The sequence below is a fragment of the Pholis gunnellus genome (genome assembly GCF_910591455.1).
Source record: "Pholis gunnellus genome assembly, chromosome: 8".
NCBI classification, from domain to species: Eukaryota; Metazoa; Chordata; class Actinopteri; order Perciformes; family Pholidae; genus Pholis; species Pholis gunnellus.
The window spans coordinates 14106688-14125053 of NC_136534.1; the positions used below are offsets into that span (position 1 = coordinate 14106688).

The 18366-nt window shown below is 41.3% G+C and overlaps 1 protein-coding gene across 3 annotated transcripts in view; it reads right to left on the minus strand.

Annotated features, from left to right (window-relative positions):
- fhod3b (formin homology 2 domain containing 3b) overlaps positions 1 to 18366 on the minus strand; it is a 78160-nt gene that overhangs the window by 31182 nt on the left and 28612 nt on the right. For all 3 annotated transcript variants that reach the window (XM_079165249.1, XM_079165248.1, XM_079165247.1), the window contains exon 4: positions 744 to 811. In XM_079165249.1, coding sequence (XP_079021375.1) covers positions 744 to 811 — 68 coding nt within the window. The remainder of the gene's footprint in view (positions 1 to 743; positions 812 to 18366) is intronic.

The window sequence follows — 18366 nt, forward strand, 5'->3', positions numbered from 1 at the left end:
ACATTTGTCATTTCAGCATTCACAAAATTATCTATTTGTTTACATTCAGTTATAGCTAGTGCATGTGCAATGAACATTCCATATCTTGTCTTCCATGACAAAAGCACCTGCATCTCTCACACTCGTTGATGACTCTAATCTAAGACTCTGTTATTGAAGACTACAACACGTACAATGCACTACTGTAATAAGAAATACTGATTTCAGGCCAGGGGGATATTTTATTCCACAACAAGAATAATCAATATACTCTTCAATGGAATCCCCCAAAAGCCACTCATAGCGTATAAAGCGAGATATTCTAAACTATTCTGGGCCTGCATCAGCATCTGTTGCTCTCTTTTCCATCCAACTGTCGGTTAACCCTCCCCCTCTATGGCCGGCTGCCCGCCAGGCCAGCCCAGCCCAGTGCGTGAAGTATGACCAGACCTGCACACTCCACAGCTGCCACGAAGGCAGACTCTAAGCAACACAACTCTGCCTCAACAAAACAATGCTGTGTCCAAGTGTGAGTGTGCATGTGTGCACTGATGCATGTGTGCACGCTACAGATAGTTCTTGCATGTTAATGTGTGTGAGCATTCAAAGGCATAACCAGAGCCATGGCAAAAGGTACATCATATGCTGACAAATGCTGCACATTGAAAAAACAATGCCTATGAGATCATGAGAAAAATGTTGTAAAAAATATATTTCTTAAGGATCCAGCAAAAATGAAAACATTGTCTCGAATATATAATTACCTGAAAAATCTGCTTGAGGGAAAAGAGGGCTCTCCGTAGATCCCGTCCAGTTGAGTTGTAGAGTTTTTCTGTGCGAGAGACAGAAATGGAAAAGAGTGGAAAAATCAGCTGACAGTCAAATACATGGCATCTTTCTACCATGTTGTCATACAAAAAGTGAATAAATGAAATTAACAAGCATTCAGGAACATTGTAACTTCCCTAGAGTTCCTGTCAACTAGTGTTTTAGTGTATCCCTTCTATCACACACAATGTTTCCACATGAACTACACATTTCTCCTGCAAAATCCCTTCCTCATGTCTGCGTCATGCACACATCATTGGCAGCAATTATCCCCAATAGCTGACGGTGAAAAATGTCCTGCAAGAGGAATAGTGAGAGCAAAAGAACAGTAGGAACAACTCAGAGCACATCTGTGGAGAGTTAGTGAATAGTGGATGTTTCCTGCTGACAAAGCCATATCTGTAGCTTACCATAATACAAAGGCAAGGCAGAAACTTAAGCCAATAGCCACCACAATGGCTAAGAAACAATACACCCATTAATCAGTTATGGAAACACCACAGAGCACTAAAGGGGAGGTATGATGGATGACAGATGCTTGTGATTGAGGCGAACATCTCCTGCAACTACTTTGACGATCCTTCACCCTGCGTGCAGTCTCCGGAGTCTGCCAGGGAGTGGCAGTGTTGAGCTCAATCCTTGTAGCTCACTCATCACTGCTGTGTGAACTCTCTCTGACTCAGCAAAACCTGCCTCTCTACTGCTGCAGATAAAGCAGCATACAGTAGAGCTCAGTCCGGAGCAGTGCAGTACAGTGTAGTACTCTCTCTGACTGCTTCTCTCTCAGTATTTTCTTTTCATTCGCCCATTGCTTTTTGTTGGCATTTAATGCCCTTTAACAGACACTTTCTTGCTAGATATGTCTTAGCCAGCAAAGATCTGACAGGAGACTTGCATGCATACAAACATGGCATTAACACAGCAAGGCAGTTTCTCTCTCTCTCTCTCTCTCTCTCTCTCTCTCTCTCTCTCTCTCTCTCTCTCACACACACACACACACACGCTACATAAAGCACTGCAATGTGTCTCTAGCCTGTTCGTGGCACCACCGCAGCTGTGGCAGTCCTGACCGGACAGGCAGGGTTTATCACTGTAAAATCCAACCCCATTGTGAAAAGGAAAATTTCAGAGAGAGCATGTCAACACTAGAAAAAAATAAAATAATATATTGGTCTCAATAATGCTAAATATGAGTCAAACATCTTGCTGCTATGTTCCAGGACATGTCATCACAGGGTAAGGTTGTGCACAGTAGTGTAAATCTAAACACTTATTACACATATATTATTGGACATTGGAGATGCATCTGTAATCCAGACAACCTGGTATTGGGCCATATGTGGTTAAAAGGCTCCCACTTGATGACGCTGCATACTGAAATCAAACGGTTCCAGCAGAGTTGCTTATCTTTAGACGATGTCTTGTTTCAAATTTATGACTCTAATGGTATTTGGTACAAGTGCAGCCGAGTTCTTTGAATGTTTTGTGCACTCAGTGCCGTACATGGGTCGGATGTATAATGAGCAGATGAGTATTGGGCTTTTAAGAGTCCCAGCCAGTCACTGGCAACATCCAAAAGGAATAAATCATCCGGAGGTATTACGAGGGGAAGCTGTGCGATGTTGGTGATTTGTGTGTTTACATATGACAGGAAGGAACTGTGACCGGGCCTTTTTGGCTCGGGCCCCCAGCTGTGGAACTCCCAGCCTGAATATCTCAGGGTTGCCAAGTCAGCATCATCTTTTAAATCTCCTCTCAAAACTGACATGTTATTTGCAATAGTACTTTACTCATTTTTTTTTTACTCTCTGATTCAGTTTTACAATCATCATCATTGTGGTAAAACACTCTATTGATAAAAGTGATATATAAATAAATAATAACTCATTCATGTAGAAATACCCCCAAAGAGCTAAACAACACCATGTACTTTTTATGCTTCCTGTGCTTTTATGCAGAAAGATGACTGCTCTTCTCCGTCAATTTCAATGTATCTCAAATAAATTACTTTGACATTTTTTTAAAAGTCAATACAGTTTTATATATTTACTCTTTACATGCATCTGTGGTTGATTCTACATCATGTGAAAAGCAGCTAAAGCTTTTTAACTTTTGCACCCTCCCCTGCAGGTCAAGGTAGGGCCACATCCATTGCCCTCCACCTCGGGGAGATGACTCAGAGTTTAGATTAGGGATCTCTAAACAGACAAGCTCTCAGATCACTGGAGCGAAAAGCCAGATGAAGACACTCTGGGTTACTCATCACACCTTCACAATACAAAGCAAGCTTGATTTGTGGTCCTACTTCAACCCAAGTCTTGTGCTCTTGTTCCTGTCAAAGCCGTAACTGCGCTTCCTCGTGGACATTGAATGTTAATCAGTCAACAGATAAATTACACCCAGCACTGCTGAACAACCATTGAAGCCCAGATCACAGCACAGCACTACAGCAGTGATGCATCAGCACCTGGGCTGCCAGTGGGTTTGAATACATCCCAGGAGCATGATTCATGTGTGTGTGTGTGTGTGTGTGTGTGTGTGTGTGTGTGTGTGTGTGTGTGTCAATCAGCTACAGCATGGCAGTGAAAAATCTTCCATGCAGAGTGCCATTCACCTCAACAAAACTGTCAGAAAGTTATTCCTGCCCAACACTAAATGAAGCCCATCTGCAGGAACAGACAGTCCCTGCCCTGTCCCTGTTCACAGTCCACACAACGATGCACCTCCTGGAGGCCCATCTCTAATGAGAAATAGCTCAGTAGAGATTAGTTCCATACCATTTGGCACAGATATGCACCCAAAAGTATGGTCCCTCTGCATTTCTCTCTTTAGGAAAAGAACCTAGACACAAATGTCGTCAGAGGAAATGTTTGTGAAACCCCGACTCTCATAGTCTTCGTTTACCTGAAAGAAGACTATGGAACATTTGCCATGGGTTTATTATTGGGCCATGGCAAACTTAGGGCGAGAAGAACAAAGGAAGTTATGATGAATAACACATAGTTTGGACACTGCAAAACATTCTGGCCACTTGTAGCTCTTTACGGCCTGGCCTTAAGATTGATGTAATGCACCCTTTTAATGTCAACAATTAGTCCACAAAGAGCCATCGAATCATGTTGTCAATTAGTCTACATACCGCAAAACAAGACTTGCTTAAAATAAAAAATAAACAATAACAAATGCATGAGTGCAGCTGAGGACAAGCAGCCCATTTTGTTTTCCTGTCATCTTTACATTCCCCTCGGGCTTTTACTGACAAGAACCCGACAGGGAAATGACTCAACAGAGTGAGGGTTTTGTTTTTTTATGCCTTATGTTAATGTACCATATAGGGAGCAGCTGTTTTCTGCTCTTGAATTGCAAAACACAGTCACGTTTTCTCAGCTGGAATAGCTACAGGGATGTAATGGTCTCGTAATTATAACAATCATAAAGGTAGTAGCGGAATTTCTATAATCATCAGGAATGTGCTCAACTACCCAGAGTAGAGGAACGAAGAGAACGCCTGCTGTGGGGCCTGGTACATTCAGACAGGCCAGGACTTCACCGGCTTTGCTACTGCTGAGAAGACAACTTTTAGAAGCAAATCTGTCTTGTGCTTTTTTTCGGATACCTTCGGAGTCTCTGTGTCAGTGCCAGTACATTCCAGTAATGCTTTTTTTCGCTCAAGTCATATGTCACTTTTTATCTAACTCTGCATGCCAATCTCAACCCAAGACCCGTCCCCACTCACTCACTCACTCACTGCTAGACAGATAACAAATTATTTGCAAACAAATTTGACAATAAAGCCACGAACCGTTCTCATTTTCCATCTGCAAACACATCTAACACACTCAGCTACTCATCTGTTCGCATGCCTTTGTTTCCAGAAAGTGCCATAAAATGTAAAGGATGACTACCGCTGCTCATGCTTCGCACCGCAGGCAGAACACATAAACCACATCCAAAGCACAGCCAGGAAACCCACAAGGACCCCACTGGGCAGGACAGCCCTGCACACACCGCTGTAAATTACACTGTGTTTTCTTCAGGAGTGGAGCTGTCAGACAAAAAGCTGGAGGGGAGGATCCATAGAGTCATATTGGTGATCGTCTATAAAACTGTTTTACAATGCACAATCAAATCAAAAACTTTCATGTGGGATGAAGAGATGCTCATGTTGAAAAGAAAACAGTACAGTATGATACCATGGTTTTGCTAATAAGCTGGGAGGAAAAACCCACATCACCCACTTAGCCGACCCGTACTGTTGCAACAAGAGGACTAACATAAGTCAAAAACAAAACATAGGGCATAGGGGAGATAAAAGCTAAAGAATGGTAGAGTATCTGCTTAATGCCAAAGCTCTATTTTGGCAATGATACCACCGATAACCCCATTTACTCTCACCCTGTCACGATCTCAAGCATAGCTGAAGTTCAGCTCAGGGAGTGATGATAAATGACTTTCCTATCTGGATAAAACAGGTGGATTCTGGGTTGGATGTGTTTTTGTGTAGCTTTTGCCGGAATAAAGGTCAGCGTGTGCAGCAAAGCTCTGGTCTGGTCAAAGCTGGACCGTGGACCTCATGGACCCAGCCAGCCTTGCCCATGTCTGCATTTATTCCCTGTCTCAGAGAGCCCGAAGCCCGTCTCACTGGTCAGCAAAGGCCACAGACTCTGTGAGAGGTGACGGCGGTCAGACTGAGCTCAGACAAACTGTAGCCATCTGTGAGACCACAGTCTCGTGTGTGCCAGCACCGCCACATCACTGCCTGCCATATGTAAGGATACAGGGACCCATCTTTCATTTTTGTCCCCTGGTATTTTCATGAGAAGCCTTTGAGTTTACAGTATGCGTAATGGCCATCTGCAGTCACGAAACACAGCAGCACAACAACATCAACAGCACTTCCTTCTCATTTGTTCCCTTTCTCCTTTCTCACTCTGCAAGGGAAACCTCCTGTTCCAACATTTATGAAGAGAAAACACAAGTAATTAAGGTGGAAGACCTCCCAACATGTGCGTCGGCTTGTAGCATGCTACTTTATGGACTGGGGTTTCTTTTTGCTCTTTTTATCCCGTGCTCCCTGAATAAAAACACAAGGTGAATGATGGGTCAATAAAAGCAGATTATAGTTCTCAGGTGGAAATCATTAAGCGGGAATGCAGGTAGGAATGAGATCACTCTCAACATGTTTGGGTTTTGAATGCAATCAAAAACTGGATGAAGACAATTACATGGGCTGTGTGTGTGTGGGTGTACGTGAGCATGCACATCATCACACAGGCAGGAATAAAGACATTAATTAATTTGTTCCTGTTGCCGGGAGTCTAATCAAATGCTTTGGAAGTTGTGATGGGAGACATATGGAGATGGTGGTTTCGATTAGAGAAAACTGAGTCGGGCCACACAGACTACAGAAGCCTCTGTCATTAGGAGCAGGCCTCACAGGAAGGCCTGGATGGACCCACAGGGCGTGAAAGTCTCTGAGGAGACAGACAGCTAAGGCATGGGACAAGATCAAAATCATCCAAATAACTAATAAATCTTTGCTTAATCTAGTGAGGAGACATTAGTTAACATACATTTTCTATATAAGGCACACAATAAAATATGTACGGACACACACTTCCTTTCACCTATTTTAACGGCAGCGTTAGGAACATGCAAATAAACCACGCTAATTCATTGTGATTCGATTTCCTTCCCGGATGTTGTACCTGGGCTGCCTCTGCACATCATGCGCAGAGCACGGTGTCTCAAACCTCAAGGGAGCAGCGAGGAGATCAGGTTTCTGGGCTGCGACACTCTAACCTGGCAGAGACATTTGATACCAAGGCATACCACAGCTTAGTTCCAATAAACACTAAACCTGGCCCGCAGAGCTTAACGGCACTCATTGTCCCTCCATTTAAATTGGGAAATTGGATTGTTGTGTTTATTGACGTGTTTAGATAAGACTTTCAGTGAAAGTTTAAGATTTTGTCAGTCACAATAATTATTCTGGAAGGCAGCTGTGGCATTCGTCTTCTAGCTTGGAGTCGTTAATTTCGGGAGCAAAATCCTACTGCTTAGCCTCATATATCTTTTTTAATTATTCTCGAGAGGTCGAAAATGTTCTGCAGAGCACTTAAAGGGCATCGCGGGCTAATTATCTCCTGGTAAGTCTCTTCAATAAAATGTACACTAAACAGCCGTCAAGATATTATCTGACGCTGTCAAAGAGAAACAGTAGAGGAAAGTGAGAGTGGAATCTGCAGAATTCCAGATGAGGAGAGAGACATGACAGCAAGGCCAATGTGAGGACAGACAAATCTTTCATTAGTGCCTGCCTGTCTAATGAGTCATTCCTTAGCTACCAGGTGGAGTGACCCTCACTACACCCCCCCCCCCCCCCAGTAAATACCCCCCTTTTCTTCTCTTGCTTTTTTTGTAGCCCACTGCCTCCCTTTCACCTCCTCAGCAGGCTTTCCCCACACTGGCCACCACTCACACAGATGGGTAGTGGAGCGGAGAGCAGGGTAAATTCAAACTCATTCAGCAGAGCAGACAAAAGCCTGACACAGATATAAACCAGGGGATCGACAACTGAAGTGGGTCTAGTTGGGCGTGGTGACAAGGACAGCTGTAACACAGTTAAAACAAGTCTGTTGACAGCAGTGAAGCTGGTCGTTATTTATGTGGCTCTGCAGGTGAATGCTCCTCTAATAATCTCTGCATATAAGTTGGAAGAGGTTGGGTCGAGGCCCTTCCCCATGTGTTGCTTGGCAGCGGCTACAGCCAGACGGCTTTTCTTACTGCTGTAAAAAAAAAACAGCCATAGATGCAGGACCAGATGCTTGAAGAGTAAGATTTTAAATCCCAGTTGATGTATTCACATGTGCGCATATATAGTGTTTTTTTTTTATTTGTGAATTGTGATCTTTTTATCAATCAGGGGGGCCTATACCCAACCTGGCGATGATGACAGCTGCGTGACAATTGGTCGTAGAGGTCATCATAGAAAGGGAGGGCTTTGTTTGCCATTCATTTTGATGTTTCAAATTGTTTGTGTGGCCAGCTTCTCTTTTTCCACAAAACCAATTTCTCAATTCAGACTTTATGATCCTTAAAATCCAAAACGTTTCGCTCCATGTGCTGCAATTAATTGAGAATTTTTAAGAGTTTCTTAAACCCTAAAGTAGGGTTGGAAAATATTCTCAACAATGACCTCAGTGACTCTCGCCTTACCCACTTCATTCCCCTCTTACTCCTCTTGGCTTTCTTTCTGCCTCTGACTTACTCTGCTCCCTCCTATTCTTAACAACCTGACACGTGGGGAAATGCACCAGTGCAAACTCTGTCCAATAAACACAGTTGTGCCGAGACCACATCTATTTCAGATTCTGCTCTCGGAATAGGAAGCAGACCGATGTGGAAGCACACACATCTGTGACAGTACACCATCTCATTTCCATACTGGCCACACTGACTGTACTTAATGGGAAAGAGATGGAAAAAGGCTCTCCCATCTTATAGTTTTTCTGTCAAAAACACCTAGTGTGTGCACATGTGGGAACCATTGAAGTCTCCAATTACTTTTTTCTTTTTTTTTCTTTTTTACCATTTCTGCCAGGGTAAGATGTGTTTCCTCCTCAGCGAGTTAGAAGAGGACCTCTGGCACCTGTCTGTCAGTGGTTTAGGTAAAGACACAATCTAGTTAACCTGACATCCAGTCCCGTCAGCAGCCCCCTGTCATCAGTGTTGCTCCCAACCCATAATGACCCAAGGTAATTACTTCCACCAGTCAGAGACAGATGGACGCTGAACAACACATTTGACAGGAAAGAGGAGTCCAGTGAAAACCATAAATTCCACATTTGGGGATTTTACATTTTTCACATGAACTTAATAATTATTTTTTCTCATTTGACACAACAAACTTATCCTACCTTTTAGGTCAAATCAAAAAACCCATGTTTCTTGGTGACAAAGCTGAAAACAAGGCTGTGTAGCCTATGAACAACTGACTTTTTTGAGACGCATGGTTTTCACAGAACAACAAAAATCAATATATAAATGTCTGACTTGCTCTACACAATTGACCAGAATGCTGCAAAGGGAACATGCAATATTTGCTTAACTCAACTTAACTAGCTACTCAAAAAAATGAAGCCTTAACTGAAAACCTGTAAGAACAGGGCTCCAAGTTTTCCAGAAATAAAGTATGTATGGGGAAGATGAAGCACAGGATTGTACAAGTATGGACAATCCTCACAGAGTTATGACGGAAGAGACTAAAGCACTCTTTCTCTCACATACTGTGCAGTATCTTCAAACGCTATACTCATTTCTTGGCTGTGTGAAATTTATGCCATTATCTTTGATCCAGATCCACAATCGGACTGGCACAGACGTTACCTAGAGTGCAATCATCAAACAAGCCAGTGCATGAGTTGGTTTTCATAGTGTGTGTGTGAGCTTTCCCTGTTGGATCTGGCCTTCAAAGTCTTAGTCATAGTGCAGTGATTTCTGATGAATCCATGGAGGATGAAAATGAGGAATGAGCCTCATCAAAACGTTGCCCAGCTTTAATAGATATGGCTCGACACAAAATTAGGCACAAATCATACACACACGTTAGATTATATTGGTGTTGCATGAGTGCCCTGTCATGTCAGATTGTTGCGCCTTGGCACTGGCTTGGCTAAGCTGAGCTGGGTGTGAAGTATGATCTGACTGCTGACAGGTGGCAGAGTCCGGGGAAAGGTTAAGTCAGCACTATTATTGACAACCAAAGAGGCAAGATACAATGGACTTATATGAAAAGCATACTATAATTAGAGAGGCATGGTATTTGTGCTTATGATAGACGTAGTTCTGACATTTTACATATCAAACATGAGATGTATTTGCATTCAATTCCAAATAGTTAGAGGACTTTACTGATTTCTAATGGATCAGAGAAGACAGTTTCATCTTGAATTGTTAATTATCTCTGCTGTTTGGATACTGCTTTATACTGAGGTGAATATAATCCATGCATGGCACGGACAGTCAAATGACTGAGAGGCATGTTTTGTCCTCTGGGCCAACCTGTTTTCCCAACTGGAACAAATTCACAATCAACACGGCTGATTGCGCTCTATTTAAAATCCTACTTGACAATGCCAAATGACTGATGTGTTTGCAGTTTTATTTCTCATGGATCGTATCAGAAATGTCTCACTCGTGTTTGCGCTGGCAGATAAGGATTTAATATTTGCTTGGCAAGCCAAATGAGTACAGTCAACGACCGCCTATTAGCGTGCTACATTTTTATGTATTTTTTTACAAGCACTGTTGTTCAACATGTACTTCAACTCCTGGCATGAAAAAGTGATTTCTACAGCCACATTTTAATACCTTAATACAGAGAACGAATGCCAAATAGTTTTGAGTATATGTCTCTGAAAGCAAGAGTTTTATAAATTAACTGCGAGTCACAGAATATTATATTTTCTACAACTCGCAAATCTCATTTATCTGACTGAAAAAGAACAGAAAAGCCATCTGCTATCCCAGATCACAGCTACAAAACAAGAGACAGAGTTATGGTGCTTTGATTATTGTTATTTCAGTTTGACAAACCAACTTAATGTCTTCCCAGAATGACTGTCTTGAAAAATATGCCTGCTTGGAAAATTAAACAAGCCCCATATCTTCAATACAAAACAAAGGGGTAAATTACTGCCGCAAGGAAAAGTGAGAGGGGAGAAGGTCTGCTTTACCGGCAACTGCTGCCCACTTTGAAGAGAGACATACCTGGCTTTCAGCAAACATGTCCCGGCAATATAAATCAAACTAAGAGACTTTTGAAAAACACCATTAAGAACAAGTCATGCATCCCTATAGCATGACAGTGTCAAGGTAGAAAGGGATTGGCTGGCACACCTATAAAGCCCACTCAATTTCTGATGGGATAAAAAGGCGTTTTGGATCACGGCACTACAGAGGATCAGCCGTCTTTTGGCAAGAAAGAATGTTAAGTGTTTTCTTACATTATTTAGCCAAAGCCGGCCATCATATCACAGATGGTGCAATGGAATGAAGGGAGAGACGTTGCTAAGATCCAAAACTATAAAAGAAACAATGTCAACAAAACATACCTTAAAGTAATGGAAATATATTTGTGGTATGAAGATGACAAGAGGCGTGCCCAGCCCCAACACTCACATTATTCAGGGAGGAACCACATGCCGTGGGATGAGAGAGTCTCCATAAAAAGAAATGTTATAGGAAAGGGATGGGGTGGATATATGGCACCTCTCGTTACTCCAATAAGTGGGAGAAGATTAATTGCAGAATAGTGCAATCTGCTACTAAGAGCATGAATCTGACACAGAAGGTTTACCTTGGCCACTTTCTTATTTCCCCGCTAATGACAAATTAGATTAGATTCCAACAAATGGCTAAAACAGCCATACTCACACTACTGACACATTCTGATATACACGTTTATTATCTTATTACCGTATTTTATTCACTGGCGCGGAGCTATTATTAATATTCATATATATATAATTTTTCTTTGTAGGACTTCCAAGTGTGTGTGTGTGTGTGTGTGTCAGTATGATAGAGGTAAGAGATTTCTGGCAGTCAGTACAACGAAAAGTACTGACACATGGGAAACGAGACATGTTCAAGTAAATAAAATGAAATAGAAATGATTCAATAAAACCTAGACAGAAATGGCAAATCAAAATGTATTCTAGCTTCTAAAGTATAAGCAGCTTCGTGATACCGTGGCTGAGATTCATGACTGATCTGTGTGAAGTGGGTGTCTTTACCATGCTAACCCCTAGAGGTCTCTGTCTGGTATTTTTCCAAGCTTCACTGTGTTTGCATGAGAAGTAGAGTTAACAGGTTTAACTATTCCAACAAGACGGGAGGCCAGTGTAATAAAGCTCGAGGAAAAAAAGAGAGGAGGACCTTGCTCTCTGCGCAGCAGGGGGTAAGATTTACGCATGGCTGGATATATATCTATGGAGACACAAATGCGGAAAAAAAAGCTCTTGCACAATTTTGTTGGTGACATTGTAGTGTTGGTTTGTTCCCCCACAAAAAGTAAAGCCCAAAATATTGACTATTGGCTTGTATACGGTGATCTGCATACATACGAGTAGACACATATGTGTCATGGGCTGCATTTTGTTATGTACTTGTCCCTTATTTTTCTTCATTTAAGTTAAATACAATATATGAAGTGCTTTCATTTCCGGTCAAATTTAATTTTTGAGACATATTCCTGTATTTACTTTGATAACAACAAAGTTAATTGTCACAACTCTGAATTGCTGTTGCTGCCAATTAGGATTAAGATACTGCAAAACCCTCCTATTTCCCCAACATGGCTGCATTGTGTTGTTGTACATATAGTGATTATTTTTCCCCAGAACAAAGTTACTGAAAAACAATTGTTTAACACAAAATAACTTGGCTCAGATAAGCAACAAAGGCTGACTGGTTTGGACTGTCTTACACGGTGCGTGACCACACATACCTTTGCAGTATGGTTTGCATGAGGATGTGGGAGTGCTGTAGGGTGTAGCCCTGATGCCTTTCAAAACAGTGGATTACTTAGTTGGGAAACTTCTTTTTTTTTTCTTGTTGTACAGAGACCATGATGGATTGTAAATGTTAGAGCTCACCTCATTTGTCTTTAATCTTGATTGACCATGGCCTACCCGTAAAATCAGCCAGATTTAAGAGCCAAATCTTGAACATAATACTTTACATGACCCACATATACGCCTGTTCATCTACCCTCCTCCTCCCCCAAAAAGGCAAAGAAAAATGCAATAATGCTGAGTTTGGGTGGTGTTGGGTCTGCCCGAGACAATATGTCAACAGGCAACAGCCCTGCATGATCATACCATAACAAGTTCAGACACCTTAACCCAACACTCTGGTACCAGATTCAAACCGTTTGATGTTTTCACATTAAGCAACTCCATTCCTCTGGTACTCACCCCTCTTTCGCACCCCTCCAACTTCCACCCTGTATTGACCCTGTGCCAGTTTCACCAAAATCTTTTCAAGCACACCTGGTAGTGATTAGGCTCAAAAACAGCATAAAGCTCCTGAGCGCTGCTGCAGAAGACAGGAAGAACTTGACAAAAAAAGGTACATTAACACATCTAAACTTTATACTGTATATCATAGTGGAGTAAGAAAGGTGTAAGCTAATAAACTTGACATCTAATGTTACATCGCGTCTGGAAGTGTCATGTAGTGTAGGAATGCAGATCTATCCTTTTTTATTTGACAGAACTTCTGTTAGACATCTTAGTCCTAAAATAGATTTGACCCACATTCAGAGGTTAGTGTTTTGTGATAAAGATGAACAGGACTGGGTCATTATAAAGCAAGGGTGAGGTTCTCATAAAATGTTGCCACACCTGCTGAGGAGGGTTTGAGAGTTAAAGTACTTTACCATAGTTGGAGTCACGATGTGACTGTGTGTGTGTGTGTGTGTGTGTGTGTGTGTGTAGCGTCAAAGTCACATTTACCAGCTGCTGTATCAAAGACTTAATGGATGGTGCAATTTCACTGATTTAGATCAAATTTCACTGTTCAGTAAACTCAAAATGAGTCTTAATACAGATTCCAGGAACCTCACTCACCACATAACGGACTTGTATTCGTAGGTATACAACAGATACAGATAGTGTTTGCTCTGTACAACTGATTGAAAAATCCTGACTGTTCTCAAGGCTGCAGTGGGTGTCTGACTGGACTATGCTTGGCTCTGATCTGGTTCAGATACATGTGGAACTTTGGAAAAATGCTGGACCAAGCCAGCTGGATTCCATAAAGGCCTCAAAGCGGCCTTTGCACTCTCTGTAAAAGCCACGGGATTTAAGCATCGACATCGTAACCTCCATATATTCTAAATACGACATGATTAAAACGAGGGGAGGTTAGATAAGCAGAGCAGAATACAGCAAACAATTACAGACTTACAAATACAAGCTGTGTTTGAACTGAGAACAATGGCGGCTTGTAAATGAATGCTATGATTTACATACTATTGAAGTATGAAGAGGAAGACAGAACACATTTTGTTCAATGACTAAACAAACATTGAAACATTCCTAATGGCATCCAGAGGGGGAAACAGACATGTTTGTTTACCATGTCAGGGTAATGGCTGTACTATTTCATTTGGTCTCATTCAAGTGGACTCGTGTTGATATGTCTGATCATGAGTTGATTTGATTTGTTTTCTTTCTATTATTGCTCTTCTACATTTTAGATGATTGGAAGGAGAGAGAGTTTGGTCGCTGTACTTTAATACACCACATTGCTACCGCCTTACGCAAGTTGTAGACTAGTTAATTTAAAAATGAAAGCATTTAAAAAATATGTTTAACTTGGCTTTGGTGACATTTTCAGGTCTCAGATCCTGCTGAGGTCGAAGCTGTCTGAGAGTGCCGCTAGAGGAAAAGACAAGGGATCACCATATAAGCAAGATTCATCATTTGGTGACCACGAATCAGTACAACATGTCATGGGAATCTATTTAATAGTTCAGATATTTCAGTCTGGACCAAAATGATGCATTATTATCTCAAGAGTTACACCACTAGTGTGGCTGAAAAATATAATTTGTACATGAAAATGTTACAATCTTTTACTTAGACCACTAGATATTTAGAACAATTAAAACTATGAATAATACACATTGAGTTATTAACAACTAATTATCGTCTCAAGTACTCATATAAGGTAAAACTCTTTTGTATACTGTAATCAGATAGAGTTGTATTAAATGTGAAATATATTACAACATTCAGTCCAATGGCAAAAAAGCCAAGCATCATCTTTGAAGTATGACTTATTATTTGTATAGATGGGAGAAAAACACTGTCAAAGACAAGAAATACGGTTTGTGAATGAAAAAAAGGTCAAAATGATCTTTTCACTTTGACCTATGAACAGAATGTGTCATCAATATATTAACAATTAACAACCTATCAGCATCTGGTACCGATTCAAATAAGCTCAGCACATAAATAAGAAAAAAACCTCTTCCCACTGGTGGAGCAGGTCCATGCCACTGGCTTTTTCGCTTCAAACTGTGACCTTTGACTCCCTGATATCAACAGCTCCTGGTGCTGGGCAGCCTCATCAAGAGTTACTTGTCTCCTTCAAGGAAATACACTATGTCTGAGGATCCACTGGGCGAGGACCCCCCTGCCCCCCCTAGCCCAGTGCAAGTCATTTGTTACCAATCATGTCAGCAAGCTCTTGGCCCCCCCACATCTTATTGTCCACACTTTAAAGGATTGACTGAAATAGCTTTGATTAAGACAGCCAGGGCAAATCTCCATCACCAAATGTCTAATCCAGAGACTGGAATTGTAGTTCTGCAGTCATACATTTTTTATTGGTGAACAGCGTTGACCAGAAAATGTAATCTAATACTGGCCCAACGCGCTCTGCAGCCATCAAATTGCAACATCATGTCAACCTCTAATTTAGAAACAATTCAGGTGTCAGAAATAGCCGTATTTACAAAGGTCATAGACTTTAAATCTGATCTGAAACTGGAGAAGTGTCAGGAGCATTCCTCAGAGTGGTGGGTTTGAATTTGAGAGACTCATTCTGGACGGCTGGCTTGCATGTGCCCTCTCTTTCCATGTAGTCTCAATGCAATCATCAGGAAGACCGTAGACCAGGCAATGTATCACAACATAATTTCTAACACAGTGTGCTTTATATAACCTACTGTATCTCCATGGTTGACCCTTGACCCGAATGATTTGTTCTTTTACCCTTTTACCCTAATGTGAACACAGCTACTTGAAGCCACACAATGTCTGTACATCGTAAGACTTTCCCTGAAACCAGCGGTTACATAGATATAAAGAAAACTGTCTCCCCTGCTGTCTATGTCAAAATGTGTATAATTGCAGCAGAGTGAACACTTTGTGTTTGCATTGTGGGAGAGCAAGTCTGTACTTAGCATGTTGTTTTTAGCTGGTTCTAATGTCTTCCATGTCTGGGCCCATTTGTCTCTGGGCTGACTGGGCCACATCAATGGGGAACGAAGAGGAGAAAAGGGATTTCTGCATGTGTGTGACAGCTGCAGGCCCAGTTCACAGGGCCACTGTGGCCCACTCTGTCACACCATCCAACTGAACCCTCAACTGTATTAGTATGGTGAGATCCATGGTGAGATTTTTGTTTGACTGGTGCATGTTTGCTAATTTTTTTTGTCTATGTAACATAAATATGAATACAAACATATGCAGTAAGTACCTGAAAAATATTATAAAAAAATAGCATTACTATTTAAGTTAAAAAAAGACAGAAAAGATTTAACTTTGTAAACTTAAGAAGGAATACGGAGCAGTTGGGGTGGTGGCCACAGAGTGGGCTGGAAGTGCTCACTGGAGTTTGAGGTGATCCATGTCAGTGTGTTTGACAGTGAGGTCAGGCTGAGTCCTCCGCTGTTTATCCAAACTGCCAAGCTGAGAGCTGGTACAGGTGATTGTCTGACCCCCGGACGGTAAACTCTTGATTTGCCTGCTTCCTTCTCCCCTGTTTTCTGATGCTGGGAGATATTTATTGTTGCATGTAGTTCTAATGCAGATGTATTGTATTTACCACACTGTGCTTATAAAGTAGAGCATAGTATAGTCTTAAAAAAAACAGTTTTCTATCAATTTATTTTTGTATTTTCTCATCTCGCTCAAAGTGGGCTGGAGCCAATCCCAGAATGCACTGGGTGAGAAGCAGTGAAACATCAATAGGTGGCGTGTCCATCTCTAAGTCAGACAGTAAAACACCGTTATACCCATATTCATACCTGTGAGTACTTCAGAGTTTCCTATTCATCTGACCCATACAGTATATCTGCTCCCAGAGGAGATCCACATGACCACATGAGACCATGCAGACTACAGAGAAAGGCAGCGGTCACACTTGGTGGGATCAACCCCGGGAAGTTTTTTGCTAAGTTAACCCCCGCTGATGCCATGGTCTCATTACATAAGCTTCTAATTATCATTTATGTTGTAAATACTACCAATGCCAACTTCCAAGTGGTGAAAACAATTGGGAATTTTGTGTTATCCAGAAATTCCGGCTAATGTGACAAACATTGATACCTAACATAGATGTGAATGTCCAGCATGACAAAACACCAGAAACTGACACAATGAAAGGGAAAATAAGAATTGAATTGTCAAAGGATAAAGATATACATTTGTTTGACAATATTATACTGTTTATAAGAATATCCAACAGAGATCAAGAGAAAATGACAGCCTGGTGTATTATTCAGTGCATGGAAACATACCAAATGTATCCACCCCTGAAATATGTTACTACGACTGTATATCAAACAAACAATAACATTAGTCTAAAAAAATGCTATAATAAACACCATATTCATTACGTTTTACTTACATGTTAAAAATCCCCCCCAAAAAGCAATAAACTCTAAGGAAACTCCAAGGGATATGTGAATTCCCTGTTGTGTGAATGTAATTGTTGGTGGATGTGCTGGTTGCCAGAATTGGTCTTTGTACCACACTATTCTTTGCTACAGAGCTGCAGACATGCTTGCTTGCTAGCAGTTATTTGTTTGCTTTTCAAACTGTTATCTCTCAACAACAAATAATCAGTCAGTTATAAGTCACTTATATTGTTCAAATTGAAGTGATTTACGTGTTTAAGGGATCAGATCTTTGAAATCTGATTTTACGTAGCAGCAATGGTGGGTGCGGAGTCTGAGTCTGTTTCCCATTGTCTCCCTTCTTGACAACTCAAACTTTTCCAAACAGCTGTATTAGTTCATATGACTGAACCAAGATGAAGGTCTCTTATAATACTGTGAGTCATGGGACATCATCTGATTCTGCTGACCCATATCTTTGTGTTGTTGCATCGTTTTGTCCCTAAAGTGAAATGCAGGGGTGGGGGAGTTATTTCCCGCCTGTTCATTTGTTCATATCCACATCTGTCCATCACAAACAAAACCTCAGACACCACTGATTTGATTCTGAAGGGGAATTTCTCATCACTGCAGTGCTATAAATACAAATTAAGGTGACATATTTGTGACCGGCTGGCCCAGAGGTGGACTGCATCAGGTGAAGGCATGTTCACTTTTACCTGCTGTTTTTGCTGTAGTCAAGGTGATGACCTGATAATGCGGGTATACAAAACTGGAATCACAAAATGGAAAGGATGTTACCTTTGAAGTAACTAAATTACAGTTATCAAGGTAGCTAGAAAGGGTAGTCACATGTTGACTGCCAATTACTACTGTGTGTCAGCAAGAGGTTTGACAATCAGCACTTTAATATGCGAGTTATCCAAATGCTTTAATGTGGCATGAGGAATCTTCAAAAAAGTCAAACATCATAGATGAAAATGTATTATGATAGTGGCTTGATGGTCTAAAATTAGCAGTTTCCAAACAAAAACTGCCATCAACTTTTCAAATGACGTTCACAGCTGTAATGCCATTTGGAAATCACTCATTGGAGGCCTGTATCCAAAGTTAACGTATACGCTGGCACCACAGAATACTGGAAA